At 49.7% G+C, this 18134-nt stretch overlaps 1 protein-coding gene across 3 annotated transcripts in view; it reads right to left on the bottom strand.

Moving 5' to 3' along the window:
• PPP1R16B (protein phosphatase 1 regulatory subunit 16B) overlaps positions 1-18134 on the bottom strand; it is a 58616-nt gene that overhangs the window by 23411 nt on the left and 17071 nt on the right. For all 3 annotated transcript variants that reach the window (XM_064391296.1, XM_064391298.1, XM_064391297.1), the window contains exon 2: positions 17720-18121. In XM_064391296.1, coding sequence (XP_064247366.1) covers positions 17720-17966 — 247 coding nt within the window. In that variant the 5' untranslated portion in view covers positions 17967-18121. The remainder of the gene's footprint in view (positions 1-17719; positions 18122-18134) is intronic.

The following is an 18134-nucleotide window of genomic DNA, read 5'->3' as shown; positions in this document are numbered from 1 at the left end:
CAGCAAACCCCTTCAGATCAGTGATGGGCAGGGAGAAAAGCTCTCCATTTCCTGGCAGGGTAACAAGGATGCTCCCTCGAGCAAGGAGAGGTTTGGGGTCCAAACCTACAGCAGCCCAGAGTGGAGCTCTGAGCTCAGGACTCCACCAGCCTTTGGGGCAGTCTGAGAGCCTTTTGCTTAACATAAAGAGGAAAAGAACTGAAAGTCTCCTCCAGAAAGGGCTTTGTCTTAGTGCTTCAGGCCAGGTCACTGATGTGAAACGAGCACTTCAGTCTCTATGCATACACTGATTTATTTATTTTCAATTCACTGCTTTGTGTTTACATGCTGAGCTTATTATAATTATATGTATTATGCATTATCTGAATATATTATTGTAATATATATTAACAAAATACATAGCTCAAACCACCAAATTAAAAAACACGTCATTCCTGCAGCTCCTACACAGCTTTAAAGCACCCCACTTATCAGAGCAGTATCTCTGCACATTGAAGCCACAGCTCCTTGATGCTGGGAACAAGGAGTTACAGGCAACAGCAGGGAGCAGAGAGAGCACAATATATCCTACTTAGAATCATAGCATTGCTAAGGCTGGAAAAAGACTTTTAAGATCATCAAGTCCAACCATCTGTTGACTTCCCTCCCTTCGTCCCTGTGTGAGGACTCTTATCCTGGGATAAAAGACAAGTCTCCATGTCAGAATTGTAAGTGAAACGCCTCCCCCAGCCTCTGCAGCAAGAGGCAGCTCAGAGGAATTCTAGTTTTCCTTTCTGCACCAGTGGAGAACAGCTTCAGTTTGCCAAAGTATATCACATTTCCCAATAAAATGGCAGTTTGCAAAATAATTAACAGCCATTAAAATTCCCCATTAAGTTTTGCCACTAGCAACAGCAGGACCATTCTCCTCCCAGCAGCAGTGAAAACTCTGCTTATTTCTGTAGTAAACCCCGTGTTGTTAATGAGCCATTTTATCCCATCCTGTTTGTTTCTAAAAGCTCCCTCACCAGCAGATCCCTCTTATCGGGGAGCTTTTCATTACATATTTAACACTACAAGATCCTGAGTGCCAGGGACCACCTTTGAGCTGTCACAGAGCAGGAATGGTGACATCCATCTTCTGGGCATGAATGGCAGACCGCTCTGAGCTCACTGCTCCCCTTACACTGAGGAGTAAAGGGGGAGTAAAGGAGCCTCCTTATGTCTCCTGCCATGCTGCTTGAGGAGAACAGGCTACATGATCAAATTAACTAAAATAACCCCAATTTTGAGCATTAAGGCAAAAGGAAATCCAGGATCCAGCTTTGCATCCTCCCCCATCAATTCTGCAGTCTAATATTTTGACTTGAACATTTACAGGAACAACAAAATGCTTTAGTAGCTCAACCCACCTGGGTAAGTTCATTAAAGTAATTAATGCTGAAGTGGCTGCTTACAGCTCTGCTGACAGCACTAATTACAGACTGCAGAGGTGGATCCCAGTGACAGCAAAGGGGACCAGGAGCTGGCACGAGATGGGCAGATGAGCAGCCCTGTGCCATCCATAAGTGTGGGCTGGACCCAGCACTCCCCTGTTCCTCCTGCTCCTAACCCCAAAATTCAGCATCTCCAGCACCATCAGAGTGTAACTGAGCAACTCCTGCAGCTTCTGCTGTTTTTCTGCAGACCAACACCCAGCAGAAGAGACCTGGAGCATCCCCCTAAACCCCTTTTTGAGAGCAAGCCCTTCATTAACAGGAGTAGGGCTGGCTAGCCAAGGTGACAGGGCCCTTGCAGACCCTCATGAGGAGAGCAATCCAAGTGTTCTGGATCCTGGAGACATCATGGACCATTTAGTCTCCTGTGAAATGAAGGGAGAGGGTTGTACTGTCCTTCACTAAACCAGGGGTAGAACATTCCTCACACAAGAAATCTTGTCCTGAATGCATGGGCAGAGCCCCCCAGATGCTCAGTGAGCCTTGTGCCAAGAGCACCTGGGTCTGTTTTGGGAGATGCAGGAGATCTGATCCTCATTGCTACATCTGTGATCAAGCACAAGATCCCTCCCCAGCTGTTTTTGGTTCACCTTTGTCAGGGAAAAACACAGGCTTAGAGAAAATTATTATTAAAGAGAATTATTATTTTTCCCGTCAGTTGTTTGTAAGAAATGCTTTTGATGTTTCCCACATTTCACAGGCTGAGGCAATCCCACTCCATCAGCACCCAGTTAGTGCTACAACAGAGGAATCCTGTTTCTTTCTGTTCATCTGATCACAAAGAATCATTCCCAGGGAAAGGAGCCCACCCCACCAGGAGCACCCAAGGAGGCTGGATCTCACACGAGCAACTGCAACCAGTACAGTTGTATAATGGAAACCTGACCTACAAACCCTGAACCAAATTCTACTTGTCCCCCTTTGAGAAGTGAGCACGTGAAGGCTGCACACATCTTCTGCCAGCTCCCACAGCTGTAATCCCAGCTTGGCTCCACATCCCAACAGGACTGTGACCTCTCCTTCATCCAGCACAGCTGTCAGGAAGAGGACCACCAGCAAAAAGTGAGTTAAAAATGGGCCCTGGTTGCATAAATTGCATCATCTGTGCTATCTACAACTCGGGGATGGATGTGGTTTGGTGGCCAAGCTCCTGGGTTGAAGGGCACACAAAGAACAGCTGGTGCTGCCTCTCCCACCAAGCAGGGCACCAGCAGCACCGGAGCAAGGGACAGTCCCCAGCACATCCCTCATTGAGCCCACAGCCTGCCTGGGGACAGAACAGCTGTGTGGTGATCAAGGTGACAGCCAGGTGACACAGAGAGGTTTCGGGACAGGCAGCATTAACCTCTTAGCTGCTGGAGCCTTGCTCTCCACTGCAACCCCAGCGCCTCAGGAGGGCTCTTTCTCTTCACAGACCCAATACCCAGATTGTTTGAGGTGTTTTCTGCCTGTGATGCACGGCAGCATCAAAGACATTAAGAAGAATATATTGCACCAGAGAGTCTAACAAATAACACACCCATAAAAGCAGAGATGAAAGCTCAGCACATGCAGGCAAATCACAGCAGCTGGGAACTGCAGAGTCAACCTGGGAACGGGACAAGAGCAAGGCAAACCCATCTCCTCCTCCACCCCAGCACCAGCCAGGTGGGAACATGGACAGACCTGAGCCCCAGAGAGCTCAGCAAGATGTACAAACCTTCCCTTGGGTTTCTGTACTGCAGTAAAATTCCACAAAGCATTAAAAGGAGGTTCTTCAAAGGACTGTGAAAGGAGCAGGAGCTCTCATAAGGACGTCCTTACACTGTCAGCAGTTTTGAGATGCTTTGCAACCATCTGATCCCTCCTTCCCCATGCAGCATATTTAATATTTAAACCAAGGAGTTTCTTCAGAGAGTGGACTAGATTTGAATGACAAGGTTTCCTAGCTCCCTGGCTGGAAATCCCTTCTTTTCCTACAGTCTTGCTGAAAATAAGGAGAAGTTTGCACATTCCCAGCAGTGATGGACAGGGGCCAGGCTGTGCTGACCCACTGACCAGTCCTACTTGGCCACACTCCTGGGCCAGCTCTCCGTGTCCATGGACAGCATCTCCCCTCACAGGTGACACTGCCCCTCACCAGGAAAACAGCTGGATAAAAGCTGCAATGTTGGACTTATCCCAAGAGAAAAACCAGCCCAGTCTGCAGTCAGAAGGGGCTCCATGAGCCAGTGGGGAAGATGCTCCTTCACCCCACCTGCCTTTCCCCGTGGGCAGTTTGAGCGTGTTACAGACACCAGAGCACACTGAGAGAGGTTTTAGCCATCACATGTAACCCCAGTGCATAACAACTCGCTGAACACCTGATTTACTTAATGACTGTAGCAGCAGCCTCACAAAACGTGGGTGATTCCAGAAGTACTCAGTGCTCTGCTGCTGCTCCCGTTGGCAGCCAAGCCCCAGAGCAAGGCAGGAACACTGAGATTTCCCCCAGCTGCTCTTATCTTGTCTCACAGTGCTGGAAACTGGGATCTACTGAGAGCAAACAAACAAGCCATGGCATTCATGAACTCTGCTGTAAATCACCTGCAGGGACAGGCTCTTCATGTAGGAGTGACAAGGAAGATGTGTCTGCTATGGTTTTACAGCACATCAGCATAGAAAATGGTTTTATGTCCCCAAAAGCAGGTGATTAAAATTCCAAGATGCCACAGATTTTAATCCTGAGCTAATTTTTCCGCTCTTCTATGCTGTATCATACATCACCGCCATCAAGAGAGAAGAACTCTCAAAAATCAGATTTCCTGAAGCTAGAGTACAAGAAAATTATGTTTTCTACAGCAAATCAGTTCAACAGAGGCTCAATAAAACATGATTGATAATTAGTGTTTTCTTTTTGGCAGCTAGTAGCAATTGTCTTCTCCTTAAGCCTAGTGCATTTGCCAATTTAAAACTAATCTGTCCAAAAATGAAACAAAACATCTGCCAAAAAAAATTCCCAGTGAATATTGGTTAAGACTTACAAAGTTCCACAGCAGAGTGTCACCTGCTACAGCATCAGACAACTCAACAGTAATTAGGGTAGAGCTGAGACAGCCTTGTGGAAAGAGCCATCAGGCAAATGGAAAATGGATGGGAATAGCTAAATCAGTTTAGATTTCCTTAACAGAGGTAGATCAAAAGAAAACTAACCCGATTAGAAGGGAGAGAGACACTGATCCAGATTCATGGAGCAAAGCAGAACAGCTATAAAGTGATATTTATGCCTGTTTTCCTTTCTAGGGCTGCATAAAGCATCAGCACGTACCAGTAGATCTGGCCCAGATTTATGGGCTAAGGGTAGACCCTTTTAAACAAGGACAGCTTCTCTTCTCCAGTTTACTTTCCCAGTTAAGCAACTGTCCAAAAAAAAAAAAAAAATTAAAATAGGCCATTAAAAAAACCTCCCAAACTCAATTAAATAGAGTGGGTGACAGTGAGTGCCTGCTGGCAGTGCCATTCTCCCTGCTCGGGGCACCTTGTCCTGCTTGCAGCAGGGCAGGGATGCTTTGCCAGAGCCCAGCTTTGGGCACAGCCCACATCAGACAGCCCCAGCTCTGGTGCCAGCCCTGGCTGTGGCCAGGACAGGTCTGCAGTGTGGCTCTGTGGTCCCTGACACCAGGCAGGCACCTCAGTGCTGCTGTTGGGATGCTGCAGCACTGAACATTGCAGAATACAACACACACACCCCCAGGAGCACCGTGCTGCCTTCCCAAGGACAGGCTGACACTGACCCTGCTCCCTGCCCCAGCCACCACCTCCTGCAGCAAACCTCTGCTGCACAGAGCTGCCACCTCTGCTGCCCAGGGGCTCACCTCAGCTGAAGGCAGCTGCTCAGTGACTTTGGGGATGCCCAGGCTCCTCATCAGCCACCCCCAGCACCCTGTGCCATGCCCAGCTCAGGCACAGCCTCCTCCTCAGCCCAAAGTGCCTTTGCAGCAGCACCCACCCTCTGCCAGGGCAAGAAGCTCCATGGGGCCACTCCTGCTGTCCCCAAACCCCACAGGAACGACTCCCTGCCCACAGATAATGACAGCACAAAAGCTCCCTGCCACCAGCAGTCCCAGAGAAGGCCACCCTGGCAGTGTCCCCACATGCTCTTGGCAGCCCTGCAGCTTTCCAGAGTTGTGAGTGTCCCGGGGGATGTGTAAGCACAGGTACACAGCATTTTTCCAAAGCAAACGCACTCCCAAGCCTGTGACACTTTGGCTCAGGTTAAACACCCATGCCCCCAGGGCAGGGTTTTACAGCATCGCTCTACACCACAAATGGTGCTGATCTGAAGGGGTTTTTGTTGCTGAGGAGGCTGTGCCAGAGCCAGGGCAGGCTGCAGCACTCCCCCTGCTCTGACAGCGACACCTCCAGCCTCCCTCTCACCCCCTCCACAGGCACTTCCACCAGCAATCCCTCTCACAGCTCAGTGCCTCATCCTGCTGGCTTCTACTCAGCTGTGGGGAATTCAGACACCCCAACAAGAGCAAAGGGATGCCCAAAATAAAAGAGCCCAAAGTCTTCTCATATTTTAGCAAGAGATAAACACAGCTGAGACTTTGCATGAGTCCCACCTCCCTGCACACTCCTGTCAGATGCCACCTGGCACCTCCCAAGGAGCTGACACTGATTGGATGTTATTAGGATTATTGAACATAGAAGCTGGTTTGGGACAGGGCAAAACTAACTCTGCCCACTGCAGTGCCAGCAAACACCCTTCTTGTGCCCTCCAGTCCCAGGACCTCGGGTGACCAAGCTGTTCTTGCCATGCCCCAGTCACACAGGAACCAGTGCTGGGCTCTTCATCTCACAACTCATCCTGCTGGGCTTGGAGCCTCTCTGGCTGTGGCACCTCAGGCTGCTCCATGCAGAGCTCCTGGCAGAGGGAGCAGCAGAGACAAACGAGACAACAGAGAGCAGCTGACAAAGGAGGCACAGCCCTGAGCAGCACGGGACAAGGAGCAGCTTGACCAGATGTGAGCAGCTCGGGGGGTAGGTAAACAGGATCCCCACTTCTTTCCTGTTCCACGGCTGGAAAACCCACAGGCCCTTCCTGCAGGAAGGGAAGGAGGAGGGTGGGGAGCCCACAGCACTGGGGTCAGCTTCCCAAACTGGGAACTGGCTGTCCCAGGGAGCCACTCCTGCCCATGGCACACACAAGATGTTTCCACTGCTGCTGGGAACTCCTGGTTCTGATCAGGGTGATCCCTGAGGACTCAAAAGGCCATGTCAATATATTTTAATACCACGGGGCAGTGATTAATGGGGTGCTCTGTACAGCAGCAGCCAGCAGGAAGCAGCTGAGTGTTCTTCACGTGGACTCTGTGTCCTGTGGAGCACAGTGCTTCAGGTGACCCAACCAAACTGATTGCAACAAAGGCAAAACACCCAAATATCTTCAGAGGTCTGTGCCAAAATGCTCAGGGATCCCCAGGAAGTGCCCAGTCAGTGGCAGCTGAAGGTGCTCCCATGAGAGCACCAGGACAGCTGAGTGAGCAGGGTGTTTGTGGAAGCTTTGAACCCCACAGAATGACATGAGGTGGCCACACCTCTCCTCAGCATCCTTGCCCTGCTCAGGGTACAGCTCCTTCCACCTCCGCCTGCAATCCAAGCTGTCAATCCCACCTCACAGCAGAAAAACCAGCCAACAAATATTGCCCTTGAGCTACAAGACAAGTCTCTGGATGTAAGCAAAGCAAGAAATATTTCCTGTTCACTTGCTCCCTGTAGGGTAACTGACAGATCAATGCTGCAAACATTCCCATTACTGAGCACATGGCAAATCCTAGAGCACTGATTGAGACAGTGCAATGATGAGCCAAGCCTTGAATTAATGCTACAGATCCAGTGCTGACCTGTACTCAGATGAACCTTTCCTGGCTCTGAAGAGTGGCAGAAAATTGCCACAAATGAGAGTAATTTGGGTCAGGGGACAGAGCAGCAGCTTTTTCATAGCTATTTCACAACTGCATGATTGAAGTTATGAGAAATAAATTTCCTATGAAAGCACAAGGAATCCTGCTTAGGTGCCTTTTCAGATGAAATTTTAAACCCAGTTGCCCTTCTAATGAAAGCAAAATGGACTTCCAGCACCTCTCCATGACCCACTGCCACCTCCCAAACCAGACATGCTGTGGTTTTGGCACAGCATCCAGCAGCAGGTTGGAAGCTGGCTGGTTGCAGCCCAGACTGGAACTCATATCACATTCAGGCCTTGCATCACTGTTGTGACAGCATCAGCTTTAGGAGGAAAGAAACCCCAGTGCTAACTGCCTGACAGGCAGGAGGATGTCACTGCAGATCCACGGGGACTGTCCTCCTTCACTGGAGCTCTGGCTCTTTCTAACTCCTGGTATTTCAGGCTGTTAGACCAAAATTTTAATTAAAACAAGAGGCCCATTTAAGCTCTCTTGGAGCCCTGCTCTAGCCTTGCTAATTAAAGACAAAACTGACAGGATCTGAAATGATAAAATAAACCAGGTCTGAAAAGTTTGAGGGGCACAGGACGAGTCTGAGCTCTAAGTAGGTTGAAGTTTGCTCTGTGTGGGAGCACTGAGTGCTGCCAGCCCCAGGTTCCTGAGGAAGGTCCTGGTCTCTGTGGAGCTGATGGGCTCTGCAGAGGGTGAATCACAGTACCCAGGTCAGATCTCACCTGCCTCCCCTGACAGCACACAAGATCTGAAGCCAAGGCTGGCAGACAGGAGTTCTCTCCAGGTCGCTCACACGAGTGGAATGGTGCTCTTCACTGCAGGGTCCCTGCTCCTCTCCACCCCAAGAGGCTGGGCTGGGATGGGTTTCCAGGTGAATTCCTTGGCCCAAGTCACTGGGCAAACCACAAACACCCTGCAGCAATGAAACCTCAGTGCTCTGTTCCTGTGCAGTTTTCATTCAACATTATTGAATAGGGTAAAACTTTGCTGTTATTGATAACAATGGGTTTGACACAGAGAATCCTTCAGATCAGATAATTTAAAAGACCATGAATACACCAAGCCATGGTGTCTCAGTCCTCATCACTGCAACCAGAACCATGGAAGTGGCAGCACTCACCTCTAACCCTTGCTGCTCCAAATGGAAATGCTTTGGAGGTGCCACAATCTTTCCCACCCATAAAACATGGATATGTCCAGACAGATGCAGGTGTAACCCAGGATAAAACAGAAATTGTGTGCAGGCAACTCTGCCATGGACACCATCAGCTGCCAACCAGGCTAGAACAGGGCTGGTGCAAGCAAGGCAAAAATGAGAGGTTAATTCCTGCTCTACTATTCCCCTTTTTTAGAGTTGAACTCTACAGCAGTAGCCCTTAGGACAAAAAAATGTGAGTGTTGTTTTGTTTGGTGGGTGGGTTGCTTGGGGTTTTATTACGGAGGAGGATTGTGGTTAGCAGCTTTTTTACTAAAAGGATTTCTCTTGTCAGCCCAGGTAAGGGCAGACAAAGATAAATGAGACTTTGGAAGTTTCCCACTACATTTCAGAGCTTGATGCTCTTAACTCAAGGCAGGGACCTTTTTGCTGCTTTGAAAGCAAAGCCCAGCACAATGCACAAAACCACCAGGGAAATGTGAATTAAGGCCTAGCTTGAAAACTTTGGCCAAACTGAGAAATGCTGTGAACTGTTATAAAAAGGTATTCAGAGCAGGAGAAACACCCCAGAGTACCTAAAGCCCATCTCCCACATGAGTGGCACTTGCAGTCAGCCTACCTCACTCTATCCAGGGAATCCAGAGGCCAAACCCAGCAACAAACAATTGCAAATTGCAGGGAGCTCAGTGGAAACTGCATCTGCTGGCTCGGAGCTGCACAGGGGCTCTTGTTCCCCGAATTAAAAGGGAGTGCAAGGTGCTTGATTGCATCTTGGCTCTTGATTACAAATGCACCAGCAGCCAGAATTAAACAGTTGGCTTCCTGGCCTATTTAGCATCCTTTAGTGCTGGGTTAGAGGGTGGGCAAGGCTTAGGAGGTGTTTTTATACACCAGCAACTGATTTTTAAAATTTTTTTTTCTCAGGACACTCACAGCGAATGACAACGTTTCCCAAAGATCTGGCCAAGCTCCAGAGGAAAAAACAAGCAGTGGAAGTGTCTGTAGGAGCAGCTCTGCACTAGGCTATAAGGCACTGCCTGAATCAGCTGCCATAGCAACTGCTATTAAAGAAAGAATTAGAGCATTCTTCACGGAAGTAGGAAAACTCCCAGTCAATAAGTGTAAGGATGAGATGCAAAGCAAAACAAAAAAAAAAATGCACAACTGAATGAGAAGCAGGGCTACTTGCCCAGGTAGATGTGCTCTGGTGTTGTGGAGATGCCTATAAATACACTAAGATACCTAACTCCACCCTCATTAGCAAGCATTTTAGATACAGTTGATCCTGCCTTGGGGCAGGAGGTGGATTACATGACCTCCTGAGGGCCTCTCAACCTCTATTTTCCATGATTCTAGGAGGGAGAAATCTACACCAGCTGAGCTGAGCTGGCCTCACTCCAGAAAGGCAGGAATTTAAATCTGGGGAAAAAAAATAGATTTAATCCACTTTTCAAGTTCTCCTTGACCAGGAGAAAGAGGCAGAAAGCAGAGCCTGCAACCACAGGTTAGAGGCAAGGAAATGCATTTTCAGCTCTACCAGGGCTAAAGCAGCAACATCAGGTTTCACCCTGCAAGAAGGATTCACCCCCAGAAGTATTCATTTCCCCTCCAACATTCATTTGCAAAGAACAATCAGGCACGTGGCCTGTGGTTTTGGTTGTGGGCTGTTGTACAAAATACACTTGAAAACAGAATGATGCTGCAAAAGGCCAGCAAGCTCTCAGGAGCAATCAGGCTCATGGCCCACAGCCCTTGGTGGAACTGGATCAGACCCCACAGCAGGACAGAGCCTTGGCTCTCAGAGCCCACAGCCAAGGACAGAAAGCAGACAAAATTCTCCTCTGGGTTGTGCTGCTCACTGCACAGAAGACACCAGAGTCCCTGATGGAGCTGCTGTTTATGCTCTCTGATTCCTCGCTACTGGAGTGGGACAAAATATCAGAATAAGTCATGTGAGACTCCATTTTCTTCATGTGGAAAAGCCTATTTTTTTATTCACACAACTCATTTTATGTTCTTTTTACAGAACTTCTGTGCAACTGTAATTGGTTAATCATTTTCTTGCCAGTTACTCTATTGGTTAGTAAAAGGTATTGTTCTTGTCCATCAGATCTCTCTAGTCTTAAATTGTTTACATATTTCCTTCACTGATTTTTGCAGGATGAATTTAATGTTTATGTAGGTGCTAGCTGTTTTTCACCTAGGAATAAATTGTTATGTTAATGAACTGTTCACACCAAGATTGTTTTCACATGGGAACTTGCAAAGTTCTGGCTGCACTTAGAAGAAATGACAGGCCAGCCATCAATCTAACCGAGCAGGCCTGATTTTATGAAGCCTTTCTTTGATAATTTTCTACCTGACTGCAACAACAAAACACACCATGAATTGGAGCATAGGAAACAACACGCACCTGGAAGGCAGCCAGGCAGGCAAGAAACACTCTGCCTGCAAGAAAAACCCCCATGTCCCATCTCCTGGGGCAAGGTCCTGGCTGGGCTGTAGTGCCAGCCCTTGCAGCTGTCATCCCATGAGCAGGAGCCAGGTGTGCTGCTCCCAGTGCTCCATCCCAGTTCTCCATTCCAGTGTCTGTCCATCCATCCATCCATCCATCCATCCCAGTGCTCCATCCATCCATCCATCCATCCATCCATCCATCCATCCATCCATCCATCCATCCCAGTGCTCCATCCCACTGCATCCATCCATCCATCCATCCCGGTGCTCCATCCCACTGCATCCATCCATCCATCCATCCCAAGCCATGCCTTGGCCCCCCTCGTGCACATGGCAGGCAGGAAGGAAACACAAGGACAGCCAAGCTGGGAAGTTACAGGCCAGAAAGAGCCACTGACATATCAGCAAAAGTGGCAGATTTGGAAGTCCTGGCTTTGACATTTGGCAGCCCTGCAGACAGCAGGGAAGAAGCAGGCATGCCAGGCTGCCTCCACGTCACAGGAAGCAGAGCAGCCAGGACAGGGAAGGGAAAGGTTAAATGGCACTGACTTAGCACCTGTAGGCAGGGACCTCTCCAGGCACCTGGCTGATTTAAGGCCCCATTGATAATCTGCCCTGGGCTCACCAAAGCCTGACGTTCCTGTTCTGAGCCCTCCCTGCTGTGATTTGGCTGGGCAGGGTTCAGAGCAGATGGTGACCTGACATATCCTACCTGCTGCACCTTGCAGCACCACCTGAGCAGGGCCAGCCTCTCCTCACTACTGCCCAGATCTCCTTGGGAGGCAGAACACTCCTCACACACACCAACACCACCGATAAACCAAGGACATGTCCAGTTTGTGTTTAGGTGCACAAGCAACCAAGGAGACACTGAGTTTCTCCTCCAAAACACTCTGCAGCCAAATGTTGGAAGATGATTAAGTGGTTTATGCTACCGCTTGTAAGAAACAAAATCTTGACAACAGCGATTGGCCAATTCCTGTTTGATTAAAAACACCTTAAACCCAAACAGAATTCTTACTGCAGTTTGAATCCAATGTTTATTCATTACTCTGTAATCCTATTACAAAAATACACTAGAAATATTTTCAGTGGGATCAGAAATGGTGGGAGGCAGCACACCCCTTTTAAAAGCCAGAAAATGAAATTATGTGGAAATTACCAACTTTTGGGAAATAAAATAAGTATTTCTGATCAAACTTTTTTATTTAAAGAAAAACTGTCAAATGATTTGGCGAAGTTGACTGCAGATTTGGGGAGGGAGAGGGCCAGATTCCAGGAAAACGTTAGGTGGACTTTCAGTGTTCATTTCAAGACAGGAAAATTGGCATTTGAAGCTCTTACAGACATAATTTCCCCACTTGACTGAATTTCAGAGAGTAGGGGGAAAATTTTTTAAAATATTTACTTGTTATGACAACAGAGAAAGTTGCCGATTCAATATTGCTCATGCTCCCAGATGCCTCTAGTTATCTGCCATATGCAAATCACCCCATGTTGGCATCACATCCAAATTGCATGAAAAAGCCAAGTTAAAATGTGGCCAAATACGTGAATCTGCTTTTGGAAGACATACCAACCCCCATTAACAAAATTAACAAAATTCATCATTGCCAAGGGCTCCCACACTCAGCTTCCTAAAGAGGACAGCTCTCATTTCCACACCCAGTGAGTTTAAAACTCAAGAAATGCCTTTGTTATTAAAAAGAAACTTTTCATTTCTGATTGAAACCATTCCCAAATACCCAGATAGACACTCAGCCTGATGGTGATAAGAGATCTTTTCTTTTCAGAGCCCTTCAAAGGACACAAAACCCACAGGAAAAACCTTCTCAGACAGATAAATGCACTTACTCACAGACCTGGACACAGGAACCCCACGAAAAAAAGCTTCAGGAGATTAATAATGTGGGTGGAAAATTAAGGCACCTCATAAAGGGTTTGAAGTAACAAGGGAACAGATCACATCAGATTGGAAAGGTTAAAGAAAGCAATTTATAGACACTAATTAGGGCCTCTTTTAAAAGTGCCTTTGCAAATGACAAGGTTGGGTTTATTCCAGAGGTGCAAAGGGAGCGCGGTGGGAGCTGCTCGGGGATGCTCCCTGAAGGTGCGTGAACCATGCTGGGCACACAGGAACAGGAGATTTGGGATGGCACAGAGGGATGCAGGGGGATGTGTTGATGGGAGTAAGTTGCTTTCTCCTCATGGAAACCTTCCCCACACAGTGAGCTCCAAGCTTATGCCCTCTGCCCTGTCACTGTTTCAGCAAATGCCAAGTCCAAGGTCACCAAAGCTGAGTTTTTCTTCACTTTCAGGCCGACCAGCCATGAGGATCTGCACAGTTAAACTCCTGCAGAAGTGCTGCTTTGTGCAAAACTCGAGCTCTGATAAGGTTTTGCTTGCAGGATGAAGTGCCAGGAGGTGGGAGCTGAAGACTCTGCAGCGATGCCGGGGGCAGTGGGTGCCCGTGGGAGGCAGCTCTCACCCAAGAGCAGGAGAAACCAGGGCACCTCTGGCACTGCTGGAAGGTAAATCAATCCTTGGGGTCTCTATTTCTCTGCTGGCTCCTTGAAGGAGCCCAGCTCACCCTGAAGCCAATGCCAGCACCTGCAGTTTGAGTCATTCAAGCAGGAGCTCCCACCACGAACAGCCCAGGTGTGCAAAGGGAGCTCCAGACAGCAAATGCCACATGTTTGTACAAGCAGACACTTCACCCACCTCTGGGATCTGAGTTTTTTTCAGTTTACAGAACATCAGCTTGTCTCCCATGCTCTGGGGCTACTTTTAGAAAAGCTCAGTGAAGTAGAAAGAGCTGGACATGACAGCCCCGGCTGCTTTTGGGGCCAAGGTGCTGCCCTGGGAATGGCAGGACCAGCCTCCTCTCCATGGTTTCAGCCCATCACCTCACAGAACAGCCTCAAAGGGCCACAGCCCTCAGCAATTTCTTATCTTCTCAAATCCTTTGCCATCACTAGAGTAGCTCATAAAGCATTCCTTCATTGCATTGTAAAACAACTCTGCAGCCATTGGAACAGCCCAGAGGCTGCATCCAGCACCACACCCCTGTAAGCCCTGTGTGGGCTGGGGGTCCTCCCTTTGCACCATCCCTTTTTGTAACCAGCTGGGACTGAGCCCAGAGCTGGGTGAGACTGGAGCACATTTCCAAGTGAAATGGAGATGGTGTGGGATGCCCCTCCCCAGCATTCCCACAGAGGGGCACGGACCAGCTCCGGTCTGGCAGCTGGGAGTGCTCAGGGCTCCCACCTCAGACTCACCCATGAGCTGCCTGGAGCTACCCCAGCTTCCCAAAGTGAAGGTCCAGGCAGCACCCTGCAGCCCAGGGGCCCTGCTGCCCTCAGCCTGGGGTCACTGCTGTCACCTCGCTGTCCCCAGCGTGGCTGCCCGCTCTCATCTGCCACCAGCGTGTTTGCAGTGTGCTCCCTGCCCCTCTTCTGTCAGCAGACATCCAAGGGAGCTTTTAATAGCAGCTTGTTTGTAAACCTGGGATGTTTTGACAGATCTGTTGCAGAAGATGAGAGGAACAAGCAGACAGGAGCCATCACCCCTTCGCAGCTCCTGCCCACGCTGATGGTCTCCAGGGGCCCCTGCCTTCAGTCCTGCTTGGCCACCACACTGAGACCATGGAGCCACAGAACAGCTGAGGCTGGAGAAGCCCTCCAGGATCATCGAGTCCAGCCATTCTCCCAGCACTGCCAAGGCCACCAGTAAGCCATGGCCCCAGGTGCCACATGGATGCATCTTTGAAATCCCTCCAGGGATGGTTACTCAACCACTGCACTGGGCAGCCTGTGCCAGGGCTGGACAACCCTTTGGGTGAAGAAATCTTTCCTAATTACCAATCTAAACCTACCCTGGGGTGCAACTTGAGGCCATTTCATCTTGCCTTTCACATGTCACCTGGCACACAGTAGCTCTCTCAATTACACCTGAGCAAGAGGTAGGCAAAGGACAGTGAAAGCAGCAGGTCCATGAGCTCAGGACCCCTGAAGAGCAGGGCTGGGTTCTGCACCCACCAGCTCCATCCTACAGCACTCAACAATCACCTCAGGAGGTGGTCAAACACACCACAGCCTCAGACATCATCTGGACAAAGAGCCAACTCAGCACCCAACTCCACTTTCTCCTCCCTGATTCCATTGCACAGCACCTACCACCATCCCCTCTCCCACCTTGGGGGTGAGAATGATAAAAATAAACAGAGAAGTCACAAGGAATGGAAATGGCACAGCCACCCAGAGGCAGCTCAGAGGTGACACGTGCCAGCTGCGCCCCCAGCTCCAACCTTCCCCACACTGACTTATCAACTTCTTAATCATTTATACTTCACCTCCCCCTCCACAGCCCACATGGAAACAAAAGATGATTCATATATCAAAATAATCACCTGGGACCTCCAAAAGCCCACGAGTTTCCACACTTTCTTGATAAAGAATTTTGCACCTGGGTTTGACTCTGTCCCCTCCTCCCTTTATACTGGTCCCACACCACAGAGGGGGCAGAGCTGGCACAGAACCTGCCCACACACTACTTGTAGGACTTAAATTAATTGAGAACAAAACAAATTCACTGTAAAAACTTGAGGCATCTGAAAAATCCAGCTACTTGGGAAGAACCTATGTCCTGGGAGTACTGTCCCTTGTCCTCTCCAGAGGGTGGGGACATTCATTTTCTGTCAGCAGGGAAGTGGCTTTTTAACATTTGGGTTTTATCACCAGCATCACATTGGAAAGAGCAGCTGCTGGTTCAAGCCCACAACCTGGGCTTGCCCACAGGAAGAGGGGAACAGGATTATGGTGCCAAAAGAGACCTGCAGTGATGGATTTTCCCTCACAGAAGGAAAAGAGTGAAGCTGGGAGCTGGAAGATCAACTCTGCAGCTTCAGCAGTGAAGTATCCACGTCCACACGTGGTGCAAGAGCACTGTCCACAGGAGCCTGCCACCAGAACACTGGTGTCCCAGGGTGAGCACAGGCCAGCACTGCCTGCTCGCTGCCCTCAGGGAGCGCAGCCACCCTAAACCAGGGCCCCGACCCCAAACACCTCCACCATTCCTGCCTCCCTCACAAAACGAGAGTGCATCTGTAGGACAGACAGTGAGGAGCTTTCCTCCTTCCAAACAGCCCAGATCCCAAACCAGAGAGAGCTGAAAGCAAAACTACAATGCTGGCCTCTTGCAGAGCCATCACACCGCCAGCCACAGCGCTGAGCAGAGGCACCACTGCACACTAAAGGAAGATGATGAAACTCTCATCACCTGTCCCAACGCTGTGAGCTGCCACTGGCAGCTGAACAGGGGGGTAAAAAACCCAAACCAGAACCTGCCAGCACAGGCAGAGGTGATACAAGTCCCAGAGCTGTCCCTCAGGCAATGCCAGCAGTCACAGCTGGCTTCACTGTTGGAGCCCTCCTAGAAGAGCACAGCAGCTCAGAGTGAGAGACACGGGGCCACTGAGGCAGAGAGCTGGAGAGAGCTATGAAACCTCTGAAGCAAGGAAGGAACAAATAAAAGCCTGCATTTCCAGGGCATTATCACAGGTCTGCTATCCCAGGGAGGTCACAAATGCTCAAAGAACCAGAGCCACAGCAGGGCTTGGCAAATGCAGTGACAGTGCCCAGGCAGGGTCACCACTGTCCATGCTCTGTTTCCAAACAGGAGCAAAACACACACAAGGACAGGTTACAGTGCAGAAAAGGCTTGCTCAGAAACAGGGACATGACTTTGGGGAGATTCTTCACCAGACAAGACGAGGTCCTTGCCTTCCACCCACGTACCAGGCAAGGACACACTGCCTCACCACCTTCCAGGGTGCTGGAAACTAGAGCAGAATTCTCCAGCAGAGATGCTCAACTGGCCAGGTTTCCTAAGCACCCTCCTCTGCCATGCCAAAGGATCAGGAAGATCACACCGATTTTTCTATGCAGAGCACCAACCCCAAAGGCTGCTCCAGCTCTCCTGCAAGAGATATTTTCACTCCTCTGCAGAGAAGCACTCTCTGGCTCCCCAGAGCTCACAGGTTTTCCCCCCCGTGCTGTGCTGAGGCTAATGGTTATTGACTTTTAGACATATTTTCTCCTCCTCCCTTCAGATTTTGTAGCAGAAGCAAAGCACTTTCATCCACTTTGAAATTGCACAATTAAACCAATTTGGGAACGATTTGCAGGTCTGTTCTTCAGGAAGCACTAAGCAAAGCTGTGCTTCCCAGCATTTTGGGAAAAAATTCATACATTCACCTAGCTCTGAATGCATGCCCTCATGCAGGGAAAGTGAAGAGATTCACACTGACATGTAAATCCCTGCGACAGACTCCTCTAAAACCACAGAGAGGCACACCCAGAAGGCAAGGAAGTGTTTCACACCTCCTGTAAGTAGGAAGTGTGAGAAGGAAAGAGATGAAAACTGCCTTCCTTCACCCAAACCTCAGTCACAATTCCTGCCCTATCCTGGCACTCATGCACCCACTCCCGATGCCAGCCAAGGTAACGCTGGTGTCACACGGGGCTTTGGGGACCTCAGAGCTGTGTCAGAGATGGCAACGCTGCAGAGCCCAACACCACACCAAGGGCAGCCCGTGGGTGGCAGCACAGATGCCTCTGCACACCACAGAGGGCTCCACACCACCTGGAGCTCCCAGGCAGCCAGACAAAACCTGCCAGGCACCAGCGCCATACCTTCCTCCACGTCATTCCTCAGAGAAGCCTCCAGCAGAGCCACGCTGGCTTCAAAAGACACCTTCTTTCTGTTCACGGCATTTCTCTTCTTTTCATGCTTCCTCTTCTTGTGCTGCATCTCCTTCTCATACTGGGCCCACTTCTTCAGCTGCTGAGCCCTCCGTTTCTGGGCTGCCCGCAGCCTCTCCAGCGTGGGCACCTTGTCCAGCAGCTGCAGCTCGGTCAGGAGGTCCACGTGGGCATCCATGGCTTCTGCCCAGAGAGGGGAGGGGGAGGATGTCCCAGGGGGAAGGGATGTCCCACCACAGCTCCTCTGATGGCAGCCTCCTGCTGCTATACCAGCATCCTGAGGCCGAGCTGGGGAGGGCCCATGGCAGAGTCGGGGGAGAAGGTGGTGGGAACCTGAAATGAGGAG

Source organism: Passer domesticus, chromosome 16, assembly GCF_036417665.1.
Source record: "Passer domesticus isolate bPasDom1 chromosome 16, bPasDom1.hap1, whole genome shotgun sequence".
In the NCBI taxonomy this organism is placed as follows: Eukaryota; Metazoa; Chordata; class Aves; order Passeriformes; family Passeridae; genus Passer; species Passer domesticus.
The sequence above is the reverse complement of the archived record's forward strand: the minus strand, read 5'-3'. Positions and strand labels throughout refer to the sequence as shown.